General features: G+C 43.2%; 3 protein-coding genes across 3 annotated transcripts in view; all 3 read left to right on the top strand.

Annotated features, from left to right (window-relative positions):
• The window catches only part of wars2 (tryptophanyl tRNA synthetase 2, mitochondrial), a 37,980-nt gene extending 33,177 nt beyond the window's left edge, over window positions 1-4,803 (top strand). The window contains exon 7 of the mRNA XM_080786100.1: window positions 3,892-4,803. Within this exon, the coding sequence (XP_080642226.1) occupies window positions 3,892-4,340 (449 nt within the window). The 3' untranslated portion in view covers window positions 4,341-4,803. The remainder of the gene's footprint in view (window positions 1-3,891) is intronic.
• The window catches only part of popdc2 (popeye domain cAMP effector 2), a 357,428-nt gene that overhangs the window by 182,791 nt on the left and 155,610 nt on the right, over window positions 1-19,027 (top strand). The window lies entirely within an intron of this gene.
• The window catches only part of tbx15 (T-box transcription factor 15), a 42,163-nt gene continuing 39,238 nt past the window's right edge, over window positions 16,103-19,027 (top strand). The window contains exon 1 of the mRNA XM_080785905.1: window positions 16,103-16,807. Coding sequence (XP_080642031.1) covers window positions 16,606-16,807 — 202 coding nt within the window. The 5' untranslated portion in view covers window positions 16,103-16,605. The remainder of the gene's footprint in view (window positions 16,808-19,027) is intronic.

Below are 19,027 nucleotides of genomic sequence, written 5' to 3'. Positions count from 1 at the left end.
TCCCTGAGCCATGCGCTCTTCTCAGTAAGAACACACTACTCTACACACCTTCCCTGAGCCATGCGTCTTCTCAGTAAGAACACACTACTCTACACACCTTCCCTGAGCCACGCGCTCTTCTCAGTAAGAACACACTACTCTACACGCCTTCCCTGAGCCACACGCTCTGCTCAGTAAGAACACACTACTCTACACACCTTCCCTGAGCCACGCGCTCTGCTCAGTAAGAACACGCTACTCTACACACCTTCCCTGAGCCACGCGCTCTGCTCAGTAAGAACACACTACTCTACACACCTTCCCTGAGCCACACGCTCTGCTCAGTAAGAACACACTACTCTACACACCTTCCCTGAGCCACGCGCTCTTCTCAGTAAGAACACACTACTCTACACGCCTTCCCTGAGCCACGCGCTCTGCTCAGTAAGAACACGCTACACTACACGCCTTCCCTGAGCCACGCGCTCTGCTATATATTAATAGAGACGGCACCTGGAGGAAACCCTGAGGCCAAATGGACATAGTGGCCCAATTTGTCATTGCAGCTCGAGCCAGCGCTGGTCCGTTGACTATCATTGCGCACATTCATGTGATTGGGCCCATGGGCACGTGAACACACGCAAACGACGCAATGATAGTCTACGGCCCAGCGCGTTCATGTTTTTGGGGCAATCCAGAATGCACTCTGTTCCTACCCGGAAGGAGGAGTGAAATCGCCTCATGCGCTTTTGAGCAACTTAATGCAAGTGGATGGGAGGAGAAATCCGGTGTCGTCTATTAATATACCGTATACTCTAAGGTAAGCACACACTACACTACACGCGTTCCCTGAACCACACGCTCTGCTCAGTAAGACCCCAGTACGCACTGAACCACGCGCTCTGCTCAGCCAGAGCCATAGAGTATAAGACAGAGTTACGACATTGAGGGGGCAGAAATCAGCCCAGTCACGTAGTTCCTGTAACTTGTTTGTCACTGTAAAGCCCATAGACTTGTCTCCAATGCATTCCTTACCTTCCGGGTCAGGCCTTTGTCACTATTAGAAGTCTATCCGCCATTGTACTGGCCCCATAAAGTGAAAATCCCAAATCATAGACAATATCCAGTGTAATATCATGATACGGATATAATATTGATACTAGGGATGTCCCAATCACATTTTCTTTGCTCCCGATTATTTGAAAAGGTTTGAAAAAGACATCATCTGCCCCAATTTCTGATCACGTGATCGAATCGGGACAACCTTAGTAAGAATACAAATACACACGCTCCTTGAACCTGAATGTTCTGCTTAGTAAAAACACACTACACACTAAGGTGGAAAATAACATTGATTCATAGATTAATCGCGATGCAAACATGAACCATTCACAAATATCAAAAATCTAATCGTTTTTTTGTTTTTTTTTAAGAAAGCTGCTTAATGTTTGTTTGTAGTGTAATAAAAGATAACGGAAGTGACTTAATCTCTTTTTCATTATGGGTCATTAGAAAGCACTTTGGTTGGCAGAGGGAGCCCATGATTACATTAGATAATTGACACTGGGTAAAAATAAATGGGTTACCAAATCGTGGGATAAAAAATAAAATAAAAAAAGAGCTTTGTTTATTACTCACACAGTGTAATAATTTGATTAAATTAATTGCATTTTTAATAATAATATTAATTAGCCTTGCCGAGCCATATATATATATTATTTCTATGTCGTGTATGGATACGCATGTCTTACAACATATTACACGGACATGGAAAGACATGAGCTGTGTATACTGAAAGACACATGCCTGCATGCATTTCCTTTCAGACTCACACACACACACACACACACACACACACACACACACACACACACACACACACACACACACATGGCTAGCATGTTGTGCTGCGGAGGGGGAACCCCCCCCTGTACTCAGATACCCCCTGTTTCCCTTCTCCTTAATTACTGGCATCATAAAAACACAAGATGTAGCCATTCAAGCATGGAGGGGACCTTTGATTAAAGAGCTGTTCCCTCGCTCATATATCTGAATAATAGAGTGATAATAGACTCGGGATATGTCCTCAAGATGACTTCAGAGATGGGGTTTCTGCGTGTGCAGTGCACGCATGAATTTGGCATCCGTGTGTGTGTGTGTGTGTGTGTGTGTGTGTGTGTGTGTTATTTGTGAGGGCCAAATGTCCTCGCAAGTATAGGCTAGTAGAATTTGACAATATCTCCTGATCCTCTGAAAGAAATGTTGGTTTTATGGTTATGGTAAATACAGAGTGAGTGTAAAAGTGTGTTTGGCGTATAGTTTAATGCAATTCTTTCTGTTTGGATGTATGGGCTGTCAAGGCCAGAAAGTTTGTCTTTGCCACTCAGTTGGCGTTCCAGCGTAACTTCCGGGTATGATGATGATGATGTCACGTGCATTATCCTCTATCCATTATGAAAATTATCCAGTTTGGACATTCAGAGGTTAGGTTTAAGGGTTGAGGTTGGAATTATGCCTAATTTATACGACACCAGCGCACAACTAACTTAAAGTAAGGCTTTAGTTTTAGAGTTAAAAAAGAAAAAAGATTTAAAAAAATGCTATGTGTTGAATTGCTTTCCTAAGATTTTGATGTCCTCACTAGTAGTCATACAAGCACACATGTGTGTCTGTGTGTGTGTGTGTCTGTGTGTGAGCAACACGAGGGCAACCGCACTTGGCGCAGTCTCGCTGCAGCTCTCGTCTCCTCATTGTTCCTTTCCTGGCGATTACCCCGCGTCGCTTCAACTCCAGGAACGAGACGCCAGAGGAGGTCTAGTGACAGACTGGCCTATCACAGCGCGTCTCTTTGAAACCTAATCAAAGACGTCCTCATTAATTTGCCTGAAATAAAGACAGGGAGGGCCCGGCTAAGAGGGGGGAGGGGGTGTTGGCGATGGGAGAACAATGGGCGCTGTGCCGATTTGACGAGTGGAGGTGGCGGGGAGGGGCCCGGAGCTCGGAGGACGAGCTTTGGAACGCAAGGGAGGATGTGGGTGGGTTGACGGCTCATAATGACACAGAAAGACACTGGAGTTCTTCTGGCACTGTGAGCAGAAGGACAGGCTCGATAAACAACCAGGAATCCTTGGCTTCCCGACAGTCACCCGATGCCGCCGCCTGCTTGTCATCCGAATGCTCGCACGCACCGCGCTCGCTGACAGTACACTAATGAAACAATTATCCCCCAGAGGCCAGTGTTTGTTCTCATTCGGATCGCAACAGTAGCTTACTGGCGTTTCTCTTATAAACACGGGAGGCGAGGGAGAAGAGTTGCGCTTAATTCTCCTGGGTGAGCTGTGTTGATAATGACCAATGATTGATCAATACAGCGGAGGACGTATGAAGAGCTGCACAGACCTGCCTAGAAAGCAATGGCCATGCCGTTATGAGTAAGGGGATGGGAGTGTGTTCCCCGCTGATACTGATGGGATGAGCGCATGGGGGCTCACACACCTAGCACTAAAGTCTAACATTTATTTAGATTTAATATTTCACATTGGCACACCCATGGCTGTTGGCACACTTAACAAGTAATAACCCATTACTCTAGCCTGCCATGCTTTTAGTTTTTAACCTGAATTGGAACAATAAATCTTGAGCCTCTCAGCCTTCCGATTCCCAGACGGCCTCCGTGTCCACTCGTCTATGGCCGCCTCAACCCTGAGTCAGTGAGGCTTTGTAATACTGGCTGAGCTACACTGTAACATTCTGAGAGTTAATGTAACCAAAATGGACCAGAGGATTTCATCGTGTAGGTCTTTCTCTCGTGGTTCCGATGTTCAATGACAAATCTCTGCATGGATGATTTAGCCCTGACGCACGTCGTCAAATCTCAACTTGCACGACTTGCATCACTTTTCTCTCCAACAGGCGCCACGCGAAAGGTGAAATCCCTGCGCGACCCCACCTCGAAAATGTCCAAGTCGGACGCCCAGCGGATGGCCACCATCTACCTGACCGACTCGCCCGACGACATCGCCCTCAAGATCCGCCGCGCCGTCACCGACTCCACCTCTGCGGTGACCTTCGACCCCGAGGCGCGCCCGGGCGTGTCCAACCTGGTCACCATCCACGCCGCCACAGCGGCCATCACCGTGGAGGAGGCGCTGGCGCAGGCGGCGGGGACGGACACGGGCGCCTACAAGAGCCTGGTGTGCGAGGCGGTCGTCCACAGGCTGACGCCCATCAGGGAGGAGATAGAGAGGCTGACGGCCGACCGCGGCCACCTGGAGGCGCTACTGGCTCAGGGGACGCACAGGGCCCGCGAGCTGGCCGCCCCCGTGCTGAAGGACGTTCGCCGACGGGTGGGATTGAGCTGAGAGAGAGAGAGAGAGAGAGAGAGAGAGAGCGCCGACTCTGGGCGATATGTCCTCGTATTGGCGGTATGGAGGGTAAACGAAGCAACACATGAATTTGATTGGCTATCGCCGGACGATGTCGTCCAACGATAACACGTAATAATGGGAATTTACAAGCTCTATACATACTCATGCTTTTGTGTTGCACCTCAGACAGTTTTGTCTCCAAACTCATTGAAAGCACACGTCTCTGCTTCTATAGACTGTCATGCTTGGACATGCAGGACTCTGTTGTGAATGTTGTGTGCTCATAGATGCTACTACTACTTTCGGTGAAGAGATTTGGTATACAGGGAGAAAAGGATGGGTCCAAGTACAGACCCCTGGGGATCCCCAGTCAACAAAGTGTATATATATACTGTATATATAGGTCTTACTGTAAGTGGATATTCTGTATATGTGACGTTAATACAGAAGCGGGAGCTGGGAGCAGCCTTCTTTGTGTATAGGATGATGTTCAACTTGTATATCGTTATTTATCAAATACGTTTTCCCCCTTCAATAAACAGGTTGCACCTACCTGCCATATTGTCACACTTTTGCTGCTGAGCATGCACGCGCGCACACACACACACACACACACACACACACACACACACACACACACACACACACACACACAAGCACACACACACACTTTCTCACATTCTCACACAGACACGGATATGCACAATAACACACACACACACACACACACACACACACACACACATACACACACACACACACACACACACACACACACACACACACACATACACACACACACACACACACACACACACACACACACACACACATACACACACACGCCTTCTCTGTCTTTGTTATTCTTTTTCTCTGACACTCACACGGCACGTGCGCGCGCCCATGCACACACGGCGGCCTATTTCCCGTCATTGGTGCGGTGGTGAGCTGCCTGCTGTGAGGCCAGTAGTCTCAGATGTGGGTTCTCCTCCACGGTGGATGGATGGACCACTGGCTTCAATTCAACCTCACTGTCATCCTTGGACAGTACCTACGGACACACACACACACACACACACACACACACACACACACGATGAGATGCTATTTCTTGTGTGTATTGCAATATTCTTTTAACTTGTGCATTTATAGACCAGCAAGGGGATCCCAATCTTTTCCAAAGACCCCCAATTAGCCATAGCCTCTAGTCTAACTGCACAATAACAACTAATTGCGAAATTACTTCTAAATGAAAAAAAGAAACAACGTGAAAGTAGCCCATTTACAACTAGTTACAGCCAGTTACAGTTACAGTGTGCCATAGCAAAGTCCTGTTTGATGCTCATTATTAGCCTTTTATTATTATTACTTCGCAGAGCGGAGCGCAAGTACTGTTTTCGGCTGCGTATGTCTGTGTCGCACACCGCCACTTTTATTTATTTTATTTCTACGTTTATTTAAGAGGGACAATACAAAAAACATACACAAATGTATTGTTGTAAAAGTTGTAAAAACATGAAACCGTTGCATTGTATATGGGTTTGTAGCCAAGGCTAAAGTTGCCAGGTTCAAGAGCATTTCTTTTTAAAGAGCAGAGAGAAACTTTCGGTCTTGCGATGTTTCCGCTGAGGAAAATAAATGCTCTTGAACCTGGCTCTTTACCATCGCACCTGCTCCAAATTGTCTACCGGGTGTGCGGAAGTCTTCTCTCCAAACTTAACCCATTGTAGTGGTGAGAGATACCTTGCGTGCTCTGCTCGCACACAAGTGGGAAGTTCATGGCCAACTTGTGTGCAAAACGCAAGTTGGCAGCTCGACAGAGTGCATTTCTAGTTATTTTAACCCCTTTTTCTCCCCAATTTAGTCGTTATGCCAATTGATTCCTCCCCGCACACACGTCTGTGTTATCACTGCTGTTTGTATCCTATAGCTGGCTCACCTGCCAGTGAGGAGCCCCCACCGGGAGGACGTAGAGCCTTGGCCCTATAACTCCTCACCCAACTTCCCCGCTGACATGGTGCCGACGCAGCTTGTCGGAGTGTATACTATACATGCAGTGACAATTATCACCCTCCTCGCCCGGCTTCCTTTCCCTGAACACGTTGTGTTTGTGTAGACGCACCACGGTGGAGTCCTGAAATCATACGATTTTTTGTGTGAGTTTTGGAATAACAATTACTACAGCACACAAAGTGTGTTTTGATTGAAGGCAATGCAAAATTGGAAATCATGGGCATGGCCTATATGGAAAGTTGCATCAAAGTGACTTTGATTGTAAGACATTGATGACGTTGATTGATTGTATGGCCTCTACCAAGAGATACAAGTATAGGCCAAAACGTAAAGTATAGCGCCAGCATGAGGCCATTTTGAAAACTGTGAGTGACTTCCCTGTCCTGATCGGTCCAGCCCTTTCCGAGATTTGCCTTGCACAGACACACACATAGACTTTTACCGGTATGTCCATAATTTTCCTCTCTGCGACTGCAATTGGCCCCCACTTTGAAAACCTGTTGGCTTGACGGTATACACGATGGAACACACCCTCCTATACTCTTCCATTCCACTAAAGGATAATATTTTCGTCATCACCCGCTGTGTCGCGGTTCATCCCCTCTCCCCCCTCCTCCCAACACCCCAGCCCGACCCCCCTGTCCCCGCTAATGGAGCAAATCATCTGTTCCTCTCAGCTGGACATGAGTGGGATTTTTCCACAGGCGTGTTTACCTGGGAACGGACTTGTACGTCCGATGGCGTCCAAGCACAGTTTATTTCTTCCCTCGTTGCCTGCTATTTATGGTGCCATTAGCCGGCTGATGGAACATGTATAATATAATATTAAGTATTAAGCACACTGTCGTATTAGGACTGCAGAGTTATGACAATCCAATTGGAGAGAAATGCATGTTTCTGCTGGCTAAAATGAGACGACGATATTTGGTGCTGTCAACCGTTCTCTGTGCGCAGATTTGAATTTGTTTATAATGAGACTCGCAGCAAAGCTTTTCATCAAACCGATTCATGGAACTTATTGAACTTCGTATAAAATCTGGATGTTTTTGCATGTGCTCAGTGTGCATGTAGATCTGGTTTGATCCTGCCCCGGAGTTGGTGTCAAAGTGTCCTTGAGCAAGACACTGAAGCACTAATTGTTCCCGATGAGCAGGTCGGTGCCTTGCATGGTTTCCTCCGCCACCTGTGACTGTATGTCTGAACGGGTGAATGTATTGCACTGTCAAGTAGTCACAGTAAAGGGCTTTGGATAAAGCCTCTATATAAATGCACCATTTATTACCATTTAAAGCAAAGTACTGTACATATAGTCACATCCCTTGAGATGCCGATGTGCATAATTTGGATCTACAGTCTCTGTTGTGTATTTGTGCATTATGCAGCATGTGTGTATAGTACTGTGCATGTTTATGTATTAGAGTTATATTGTCATCATGTGCCAGTTTGGATGGTGTGTGTTTAAATAATCTCAATCAGAAGCTCAGTTGTTTCCCCATGTATGAACTGTCTCTCGGCTCTCCCCAGTGGTGTGAAGTAACTCCTGGTGACTGGTGAGAGCAGGAGTGGACCTGGTGAGACGTAGGAGTGGCCCAGACAGGAGCCAACCCACAGAGCCTAGTCCCTCCATGTGCCAGAAGTGTACCTCCCAGCCCTGGCAGAGTAGTTCTGGAGTAGTTCCAACGGATTGTGTGCCCCTCGTTTTTCCCTAGTGGGACTGATTGAGGGTAGCTACTGGGACGTAAGTCGGGACTTGATCACCCCGGCTGGGTCGCCTGAATGAGGGGTATGATGTTGAGAGACCCGAAACCCCGTTGACCTCAGGATACATCACTGAGGATACGTCCCAGGTGCATCCATGCAATGTATTTTTGTTTGTTATAAGTTCAAGTACCTTGTTGCAGGAGGATGTATACCCAGTGAGTGAGCACTACACTTGATTTCGATATAGGCTAGCCCTGAAATTCTTATAAGATTTTAGCCCAAGCTGTTTAATTCATTATTGCGTACACAGTATATCACACAAACAACTATAAATGTATTGGGTTTAAATCATTCGAATTTCTCAACGGCACGGTGTAGTCTATAGGTTCACTTTTAGCCAAAATATGTCCCCCGCTCACTAGCCATTCAACTGCTATGGTCACAGGTAAAATGGGTTGGCCACAATGGCCATGTGCATATTAATGATCAAAGTCTGTATTCATAACGGTCACAAATGCCCTGTCTATATTAACATTGTTACAACACTGTTTTTATTTATGTTTATTGTAATTATTATGTAATTGTGTTTTTCTATGGACCTGCATGAATCTGCAATAATGACATTCATTCATTCGTTCGTTATGTTGCCATTGAAGTTGTATAGATTTTATGCACATTTGCAATATCCTCACGCCCCACAGGTTAAGCATCCCTGTTCATCTATGACTGTGATGTGAAGTGGGACGTCTGGACGTAGAAAGGACCCTTGCCGTTGCCGTGATCAGGGTAAGTATCTGGACATAGAAAGGAGACTTGGTGTGATCACTTTTAGAATTGGCCTCAGTCCAAAATGGGTTAAAACATTCAAGGTTTTTCCAAGAATATAGCAGATGTACGAGGCAAGCTCGCAGCACATTTTTGAGAACCACAGTTCTTAATCCTAAAGTTTGTGTAGCGATACAGAGAAATGGAAATAAAAGAGAAATAATATCTAAAATGACAGAAGCTACAGTACTAAATGCCTAAATTGTAATTGCGATGGCCCTCATGCAAAGGATGTGACACTGCACTGTGACATGCACCTGTGAATGCTTAAAGAGGAAACAACCCAACAAGGACCAGAGCACTATTTGAGTTTGTGTCAATGGATTTTATGCACCTTGAAACCTTACAAATAAATATCGATACATTATGTATCGATATTTGGATATCGATATTTGGATTTCGTCCCGGATTTGGAGTTGTGGAACGACCGACTGTCGCTGCTGGCAGCAGCGACAGTCGACAGTCCTGGCAGCCTGCTGCTGTTTGGAATTGTTGTCTAAATTGTTGTCCAACAGTAGGCCTACCCTGTGGAACGACCGACTGTTTGTTGCTGCTGTTGGTCCACGATTTGGAATTGTTGTTGTTGTTGTCCACCAGCATCTGGCAAGGCAGACGTTCCCTGGCTGTTGTTCCATTGTTGCGGTGCAACAATATATACCGGTAGTTATATAGTTCCACTGGTGTATTGAAGAATGCTGTCAATGACGCGGTTAACAAAAACGTCAAACTCGGGCAGAGTTGGGTGATGTATCCTAGGATTCTAGATGACAGCTTACATGTTTAAGCTACAACTTCCAGGTATTGCTCGATAAAATTGCTTGGCATAAGTTGGCAACCTCAAGACTTTGGACAACCCTTGTTCTATATACTGTATATACATGAAATGATTATACAGTATATATAACCATATAGCTACATCACAGCGTCATAGCTGCTGTCATTTGGTGAGGTCATCTGGTGGATTCAAGTATGTTGTCTAATGAAAGAGGAATAGGTGGGGGGTTGTCTGATCCTTTTGTATACAGCCTCATCTCCAATCGGCATATTACAGTGTCAGGAGGACTCGGGAGGCAGATTTTTGCTAAACACCTTTTTGAGGGGCACTAGCCCCTCCTATGTCCAGCTTTTGGTGTATGTGCGGTTGTGCACAAACTTTGTCCTATAGTAAGTAAGTAAGTACATTTTATTTATAGAGCACTTTTCAAAACAAAGTTACAAAGTGCTGTATAGGCCTACAGTAAAAACAACAATATAAACAATCAAGTTAAAACAAGGCACAAAGGAGCAAACACAACAAAGAGTAAGATTACAGTTTACAAGATAAAATGTAACCTAAATAAGTGAGTTTTTAACTTTGACTTGAAACCTTCAACAGACTGCATTTTTAATAGATAAGCGTAGGGCGTTCCACAATGTGGGAACAACCCCCTTGGTTTTCAGTTTTGTCACCGGAATATTCAGGAGGCCTTGGTCAGAGGACCTGAGGGGTCTTACATTTGGTTTTGCCACCAGTAAGTCTGTAATATAAACTGGGGCTAGGCCATGTAGTGCTTTATAGGTTGTTAAAAGGATTTTAAAATCGATTTTAAAATCTAGTCGTATGATCAAGTCTCATCTGTCAGATCGTTCATGTTCCATTTTCATTCGATATGATTGTCTTCCAACTAAGTTTTGCGGTACCTCGTTACAGTTCCTGTGACACTTTGTATGCACATTCCCACTATAGGCCAAAGAAGACATTCCACCCCAATTTTATTCACAATTGTCTCTGGCGTTACAATAGCCCACTGCACGTTTTGGCCTAATAATAATGATGGTTGTATAATCCAAACTTTCCTGTGAATCCCTTGGATCGCAACTCTCCATGCCACAATGCCACATAGTGCATATCGACGGCTTCCCAAGCCGTGGATATCCACGGATATCCCAACTCGTGCCTATCCACGGCTTCCAAAGCCGTGCATGCCTATTCCCACTATAGGCCGAGGAAGAAATGCCACTTGACAGTTTTCAAATCAGCCTCATGGTTGCGCTACAACAGGCCAAGTTGCGTCTCTCTCTCACACACACACACACACACACACACACACACACACACACACACACACCACACACTATATATAGGCCATTTGTGCCAGATTACATTTTCTGCGATTTTCCTTTTTTATTTATATTATATTTATATTTATATGTCAATGTGTGAGGCCCATGGGTCTTAGCTATATATCTTTATGTTTATTGTTGTTGTTATTGACCTTACCACACTTGCATTTGAGTAGTGTATAATTTATAACCTATAGCCCATATGTCCTCTAGGCCTATATTGCTGATAAATAAATAGTGATGTAACTGCAGGTTCAGTTGCATACATAACTGCATAACTAAATATAGGCCTATGGTGTTGTGTATATAGGCTAAATGTGGATATTTCCCAAAAGAAGACCCCTTAGTTTTTTCTGATTCATATAGTGTTTATAATATGTATCACCATTTTAACTTTGACTTAAAATAAACAAGACGATAGCTCCGGCAGGTACACAGAAGTAGACATTTTCTCATCATCAATAATAGAGTTGCACTATTCGGGCTGTAATATATAAGCTATTCTTACATTTTGGGTTTTATGTGAACTGACTTCGGCTCAAGTGGTTTTCTTGTGGGGGACTAACTTTCACCTGAGTTATTCAAAGTTTCAAGTAGCCTATCTATATCTTTACTTTTAAAGAAAGTGGGCTATATAGGTTCCCTAGTACTTTAACAGCACTGTCTTCTAGCTATAGCCTATAAGACCGGACTGAGCTGAAGGGAGTGTCGCATATATATGCGTGTATATATAACTCATCCCAAACATCAGTCTTCCATCGCCCGGAGCGAGAAACCAATTCTGTGTGCCCCACACACACACCTCCTATACTTCAGAGAAACAGTAAAACACTTTTATCCGCTCCATATGGAGTCCCTGCATGAAGCTCAATGCTTTATTGACTGTTAGATTTATTTCATTTAATTTTGCGAGAAGAGAGGAAACCGGCCGCGAACTATAACCGTTACGCGCGACGATGCAGACGCGGGCGGGAAAAGTGGAAGAAATAGCCTATATCCTATTATTCCTACATATACTACACGAACTTTCTGGGAAAACAACAAAGTGATGGATCATAATACGCAACAAAAAAAAGGACACAGAAAAAAACTAATTTCAGCCATGCAAAATATAGGCCTATATTTTGACAAATAAAATTATTTCAAGACGTTATAGGGCTATAAAATGTCCTTTCATGTAGCTAAATATTTTCATATAGGCGACAATTATTGATTAAAAGGCTATGCTATTCCTTTCCCCCCTTCATTAAAAAAATAATGAACATCAAATTAGCTGATTGCTGTTTGTTTGTTATTATTATTATTTATATTTATATTTACAATCTCAGATTCTACAGTGAAAGCCCAAATTATTAGCCTATACTTTTTATTTCTATCTCTGAGAGCGATAACGACCAATAATGAATTAGGCAGGCTATACATTTCTGCATAATGTATACGGGCATATATTATATTAAATAAATAACAAAATAAATACATGAATAAATAAACGTATATAGGCTAATAATTCATTCTCCGGATGCTTATAGTCGTACCGTACGGTGTCGTTTACCGAAGAGAGCCGATCCTTTTATATATATATATATATATATATATATATATATATATATATATATATAAATGTGTGAGGCCTACTTATAGGCTACACTCCTCGCCTCGGTGTTTGTCCATTCAACCCCGGGAGATTAGCCTATACTTTACCCGACTCGACCTATACAGGGTCCATTTGGCTATATAGCGAAGGCTCAGTTCAATTAGCTGCCATGGATGGATGCTTTAGTTTAGTGCGTGGCGGCGGTGGTGACCTCCCGCTTCCTCTGTTGCGCTCTCTCTCTCTCTCTCTCTCTCTCTCTCTCTCTCTCCCCCCCCCCCCCCCCCCCCCCAGGGACTGCCTCATTATGATGTGCCGATACATGTGATTATATAGTCTTCGTCGTCGTCCCGGGTCACGTGGGTCAAATGGGTGCGATTTACTAATTGAATATTAACGGTGCATTTGGCTGTTTCCTCCAACAACATTCACGTGTTGACACTGCAGTGGTGATGGACAGTAACGAGTGGGCCTGCATTTACTTGAGTAAGCCTATATATCCTATACTGTATTTCATTTAAGTAAAGTAGTTTAAGTATCCTATAGCTTATATAAATATTTTTGTTTTGTTCCTTATTTCAAATATAGTGAAAATAGCAGATCTACAAGCTTGTGTCGAGATGTGATGTGTTGCGCATGTAGATCTGCTAAATAGAAATGTTTAAAATGTCTTTGTAATTTGTTTCACTTGTAGTAATTGACCAGGAGTATAGGCCTATAGCCTACTTTGACTCAAATCCTATATGTATTAAGTCTGTATTTTATAGGCCTATACATGTTGATGGTATATACAGTTAGCCTATATACAGTGCGCGTATACGCACGCACCCCCTAACAACGCGCGCGCACACCCGCACACACGCACACACACACACACACACACACACACACACACACACACACACACACACACACACACACACACACAGAGAGAGCATGTGTTTACACTCCGTGCGTTAAAATGGTGACTATAGTTTGTACGTATAGCATTGGAGTTTGGGGGGTTTTTCGCACACCGACGCGCTTTCCTGGTCTGCTGCATTATATTATGCGCATGCAGCAAAGTTTACATATTCCGTAACACGAAATGCACGTGTCTAAATTAAAGGCTCCCATACAATTATTATTTATTAGCAATCTATTTTAAAAAAAATATAGATTCTAATAATAAATGCATTAATTAAATTGAATGTATCTATATGCAGCTATTTTCGTTTATTTCGTGTCCAAAGTGCGTAATGGGGAGAATATAATGAATATAGCCTATACAAGCAATCATTGTCCATGTTTTATATACCGTATATGCATGGGAAGAATGGACGGGGGGAGAAATCAACTGGTTTGTTGTCCAGCCGTTGTGCACATGGGCTGAAAAGCCTGAAAACATGTGGAAACACATTAGAAAGGCACAATATGGACTGTTTTGTGTCTGGAAACGGTCAACAAACTGCAGTAAAATGATATATATAAATCTATATATAGGTTATTATATAGTTCATGTTTTCATTAGAAATATATGCAACGAGGACTCGCTCACAAACGCAATTCAGACTAATATATGTAAACGTTTGTGAGTAAATTCCTATTAACGTCAAATCACATCGACAATATCACTGTTAATTTAACTCTGATATTATTAACGTTATATATGACCACAATATAGGACTTTTTGTGTTGTCCTTTATAGCCCATGGGTGTCTGACTGTAGTTGTATAGCCTACCCCGTGCGCGCTGTTTGGCCTATATTTTACTGCACTCAAACCTTTCTCGCTATATATTGAATGTGTTCTGCATGTGTAGTCAGATCGTTGACCGTTTGACCCAATAGCGTTTCCATTGTTATTATTAATACATTTTAACAACGCACTATATCTACTATATCTAAAACATACGATAGACTATATACCGTATACGAGTTTAATAATTATGTTAATCTAATTAGGAAATGTGAGAATAGCCTATTTTATTTGTATTTGTACCATATAGGCTGTATATACATTCTTATTTTCAAGTTTGCAAATGTGAATTTGGTATAAGACCCCATTGCTATTTAGGCCTATTTCTTAGGCTATAGCCTATCAATATATATTTAAAAATAAAATAGATTAACATTATAAACTTTCGTGTAAAAATATAATGTACTATAGTTTGTAATATTGTACGTTATTATTATTATTATTATTATTATTATTTTGGTCTGAATAGAATTATTATATTTTCACTATAAAAACTTTATGTGTGCTTAATGTGTGCTTTGAGACGGTTGCGTGTGTACTGTCCGGCTGTTATGAGGCCATATTTATATTAAATTCTTCCAGATGTAGCCCATAAACAGAACTCTCTGGGTCTGACTGGGGGACTGTAGGATTATACGCACACAGGCCGGGCCCAGACGGTCAGACCCTTCACACGGCCCGTCTGCTCGGGTTTACCCATGGGCCCGTGACGGTAAAAAGTCGAGCAAACGTGCTCCTTGAAGCGCTAAAATAAACAACTTTCCTTTGCAATGTTTTTCAGGCATGCACTTGTTGATAGACTTTTAATTCGGGTCCCGCTCTTTTTGTCCCTTCAACCAAATAATGTGTTGACCGGACGGGACGGGACGGGCCACCTGTCGTGTTTTGGGGCTTTGCGCATGGCTTCTCAGCTGTCGGGTGGCACTGTAATGCCACTTTCCCCCTGTTCCCCCAATCCCTAATGATGCCTTCACTTCAGCGGCCTAGTGCACACACTTAGACAATCCACAGAGTCCATTTGTATCCGTATAACTCCGACAATGAATAAGTTCACCAAATGAACACATATTCGGTTCCATATAGCCTATATATACACTCCCGAGTTAGATTTACTACCCGGTCCCGGATGATGATGTTATATATAGGCTAAACGCTTTACTTGATGCACGGACAACGATAAGATTATTGTTGGACATCCACATGCAATGTCGTAACCATTTAATAAACTGGTAAATCGGGGGGCACGCATGGCGCACGATGGCGTTCTCATGCCCGTCAAAGGAGACCTTGAGCTCCAAACACCACCACGCCCAGTGTTTGGATGGTATTGTGAAGGTTTTATTTTATCCAACAACTGGACACCAAGCGACACATTCACACAAATGACAAAAGTTAAAAGGATTTTTTTTTTTAAATACATCAATAAGCTGCATTTTGCGGATGGCCCATTCATGGGAGTCATTCATGAGATGGTGTATATAGGCTATAGTATAGTTCTTGCATGGGGCCATTTTCCATCAACTTTTCTTCCGAGTCAGTTAATTTAACGCCGGATTGGCCGAGCATGAGTCCAGGGTTCGTCTTCCCATCCAGACCAGGGCGAGCATGTTTCCCTCGTCAGCCATTGGACGATATATTTTGGCTTCTCTGGCTTTCCGCGCGCCTCATTGGACGCGCCGTTGGTTTGACAGCTCGATGGGGGCCGGCCCATATGCGTGACTGAGCCCTCTGCAGCGACGGGCTGGGTTGGGGAAAAAAGTTCTCCAGAAGTGAGTATCAATCAGACAGCGAGTCGGAGCGAGAGAGAGGGACAGCACCGTCAGGGAGGGAGAGTTGGTTGGGGGAAAGAAAGACGCCAAAAGAAGCAGCTATAGGATATATAGGGCCGGGTGGACGAGCTCGGGACACACAAACAGCATCAAAACCCACTGTCTCTCATGAGCGACCCGTTCCCGTGCGTCCCCGGGATGGAACACGACAACACCAGGCTCGGAAGAAGAAGAAGCACGCAACACCGCTGATAGTCTGGGATTTACTTCTTTGGACACTTTTTTGGGGGGTTGGGGTGAGTTTCGGTCCCGCTGTATAGCCTTAAAAACAGTGACGTATAGCTCTTCTGTTGTCTTTTTTTGTTTTGCTGCTGGACGCGTTGGACGCGGGGGAGTTTTGTGTTGTTGTTTTTTTCTTGTTTTCCTCCTGCCTGCCTGGCTTACTTCCTTCCTTCCTATCCTTCCCCCCCCTCTGCCTCGGGTGGGATTTTGTTGCCCCGCGAAGAGAGCTACTAAAAACTATGACTGACAGGAGACGCTCTGCCGCCGCTCTGAGCTCGAGAGCCCACGCGTTCTCCGTGGAAGCGCTGATCGGCTCCAACAAGAAAAGGAAGCTGCGCGGCTGGGATCAGGAGAAGGAGCTGGAACTGTCCATGGAGAGCCTGGCGGCCACCGACGGCTCGGACCCGGTGCACGCCGCGCACTGTCTGGACATCGACCCCGGTCAGTGTCACAGTGATGATGATGATGTGTGCCGTGCCGTGTGCGCAAACAAACAAACAAACAAACAAGCATGGATGGATGGATGCGTCCATTTCAGAGTTATATATATATACGCCTACATTTTGGAGGCCTATAGCCTGTATACTTTCTCCCATGGTTAAACTATAACACGGGATTTACCCTCAAATGTCATATTGTTATGACATGATGTTGATATATAATTTAGGGCTCGCGACTCATCGTTCATCATGCTTGGATCATATTGAAGAGATTTATTAATAATAATAGGCTAATAATAATAATATTAATAATAATGAGAATACTGAAAATATAACAATTTAATTTGCTTTAAGAGATAGGCGTATAACGGTGAAGCAGTTTGACTGTTTGGGGGTTAAGCTTATAAACTTGATTCTCATCCATAATTTGACATACATATTGTTTCTGCTTACTGTAAATCGCTCTGGATTAAGAGCGTCTGCTAAATGCCTAAATTGCAAATTGTATACAGGTCTGTGTAGCGTGCATGGGCCCGGTGTGCAGTGATACTATTTCTGAATATCATTCCACCGCCTATAGGCTACATTGTTCAATTCTATACGCTTAAACAGCAAATCAACCATGTAATCTAGTATCAATAATAGGCTATATACACTGTATTTGCAATGTATATATCATTATATCCTGCTATATTTCCCTTTGCTGAGAGCAGTTCGCTATATATATATGCTGCTATTGCGCAATAACAGCGTATCTTGCGCCACAACACTGCTTGCACGTATAAAGGCCCGATTATTCTTCTGAGAAAATATTTAATTTCAGAAATGCCACCGTCTTCCATATCTAATATTTTCCTACTACGAAGAACATAAGCTTATATATACGCACGACGCTTGTTGTTTCCATGAAGCCTTCATGGCGGTGGATGTGTTGTTGTGTTCAATATTACACTGACTGACCTTTCACGACAAGACACCATGCAGTGAAATCCACGGGGAGAACACGGGCCATGTCTTCTAAAGCCTATATGGTTATTATATAGGCCTATACATGTGCAATAAGGCTATACGTTGTGGAACTAGTTTGCTGTCAAATAGAAGCGGAAAGGATTCGGAACAGTCTAATTAAAGGCATTTTCCCGTGAGGCCTAAAGTAAGAACGGCGTGCATGCATAAACATGCAGGCCAATATTTATTTTATTTCAACATATATATAGGCATATATATATATACAATACATGAACGGGATATTTGTTAATGTATTATTTTAGCAGCGTGGCCCAATTTACAGTATTATTTGCCTGCACGAGTAAATATTTAATATTTTTTATTATAATTGAATAGGTTCTGTTCTCTATTGGTTTACCAAATTGTAATTTTAATTAATTTTAGCCCATACAATACAGATAAATATATGTTTGGCTAATATCTCAAACATTCCAAAATCAGAGCCTAATTTATTTGTCTTTGGAGAGGGATACTGTGCGCGCGGCGTGCACGCACACACACACAATCCAAAGGCGAAAGGAATGATTTCAGTAACAGACATAGGAAGGACTCGAAGGAGGTGACTTTTCACCTCTCTACATCACTGGCTTTATTTGGAGCTTAATTGAGATGCACACAGCAGCTGTGTAGTGGTTTTATTTTATTTAGCCTACTTTTATAGACGTATGAAGAAAACACTAAATGAATTCCTGGCAGTGAAGCTTTAAGCATGCAGTATAGGCTAAGAGTATAGAGTGCGACCTTACACACCTGCGTTCAATATCTCAAGTTTACGCCGCATGCAGTAATGGGCCTAATGTTTACAATATTATCATTCACCCTTCGAATATATATTCCATCCAACATTATAGTGTAAATATTCATAATCATTATATAGCTTTTTCCACATTTGAATAAAATAATTCAAATAAAAATAAAATAAAAAACGCAAGCCTAAATAGTATAATTTCCCATTTCCGAACACTGCGGTGCACATGACCTTCTGAAAGTGCATGTCCTATATGCCGAAAACAGATCTAGTATTGATGCGAGTGCTGTTGGCTTGTAGAACATAATACTGCATGGTGATTATCGGTTAATATTACATTCGACGCGCGGGTGGCTTGTAGATCTGTCCTTTTCTGCAAGCGAATTACCCAAGCGAACGCCGACCCCTCACCTCAGACAGTGTTGTCAGTCAATTCAGGTTTGCACGGCGGAAGATAAAAACACA

The sequence above is a fragment of the Protomyctophum bolini genome (genome assembly GCF_963924005.1).
Source record: "Protomyctophum bolini genome assembly, chromosome: 16".
NCBI classification, from domain to species: Eukaryota; Metazoa; Chordata; class Actinopteri; order Myctophiformes; family Myctophidae; genus Protomyctophum; species Protomyctophum bolini.
Note: the sequence above shows the minus strand (reverse complement) of the source record. Positions and strands in the feature narration are given on the sequence as shown.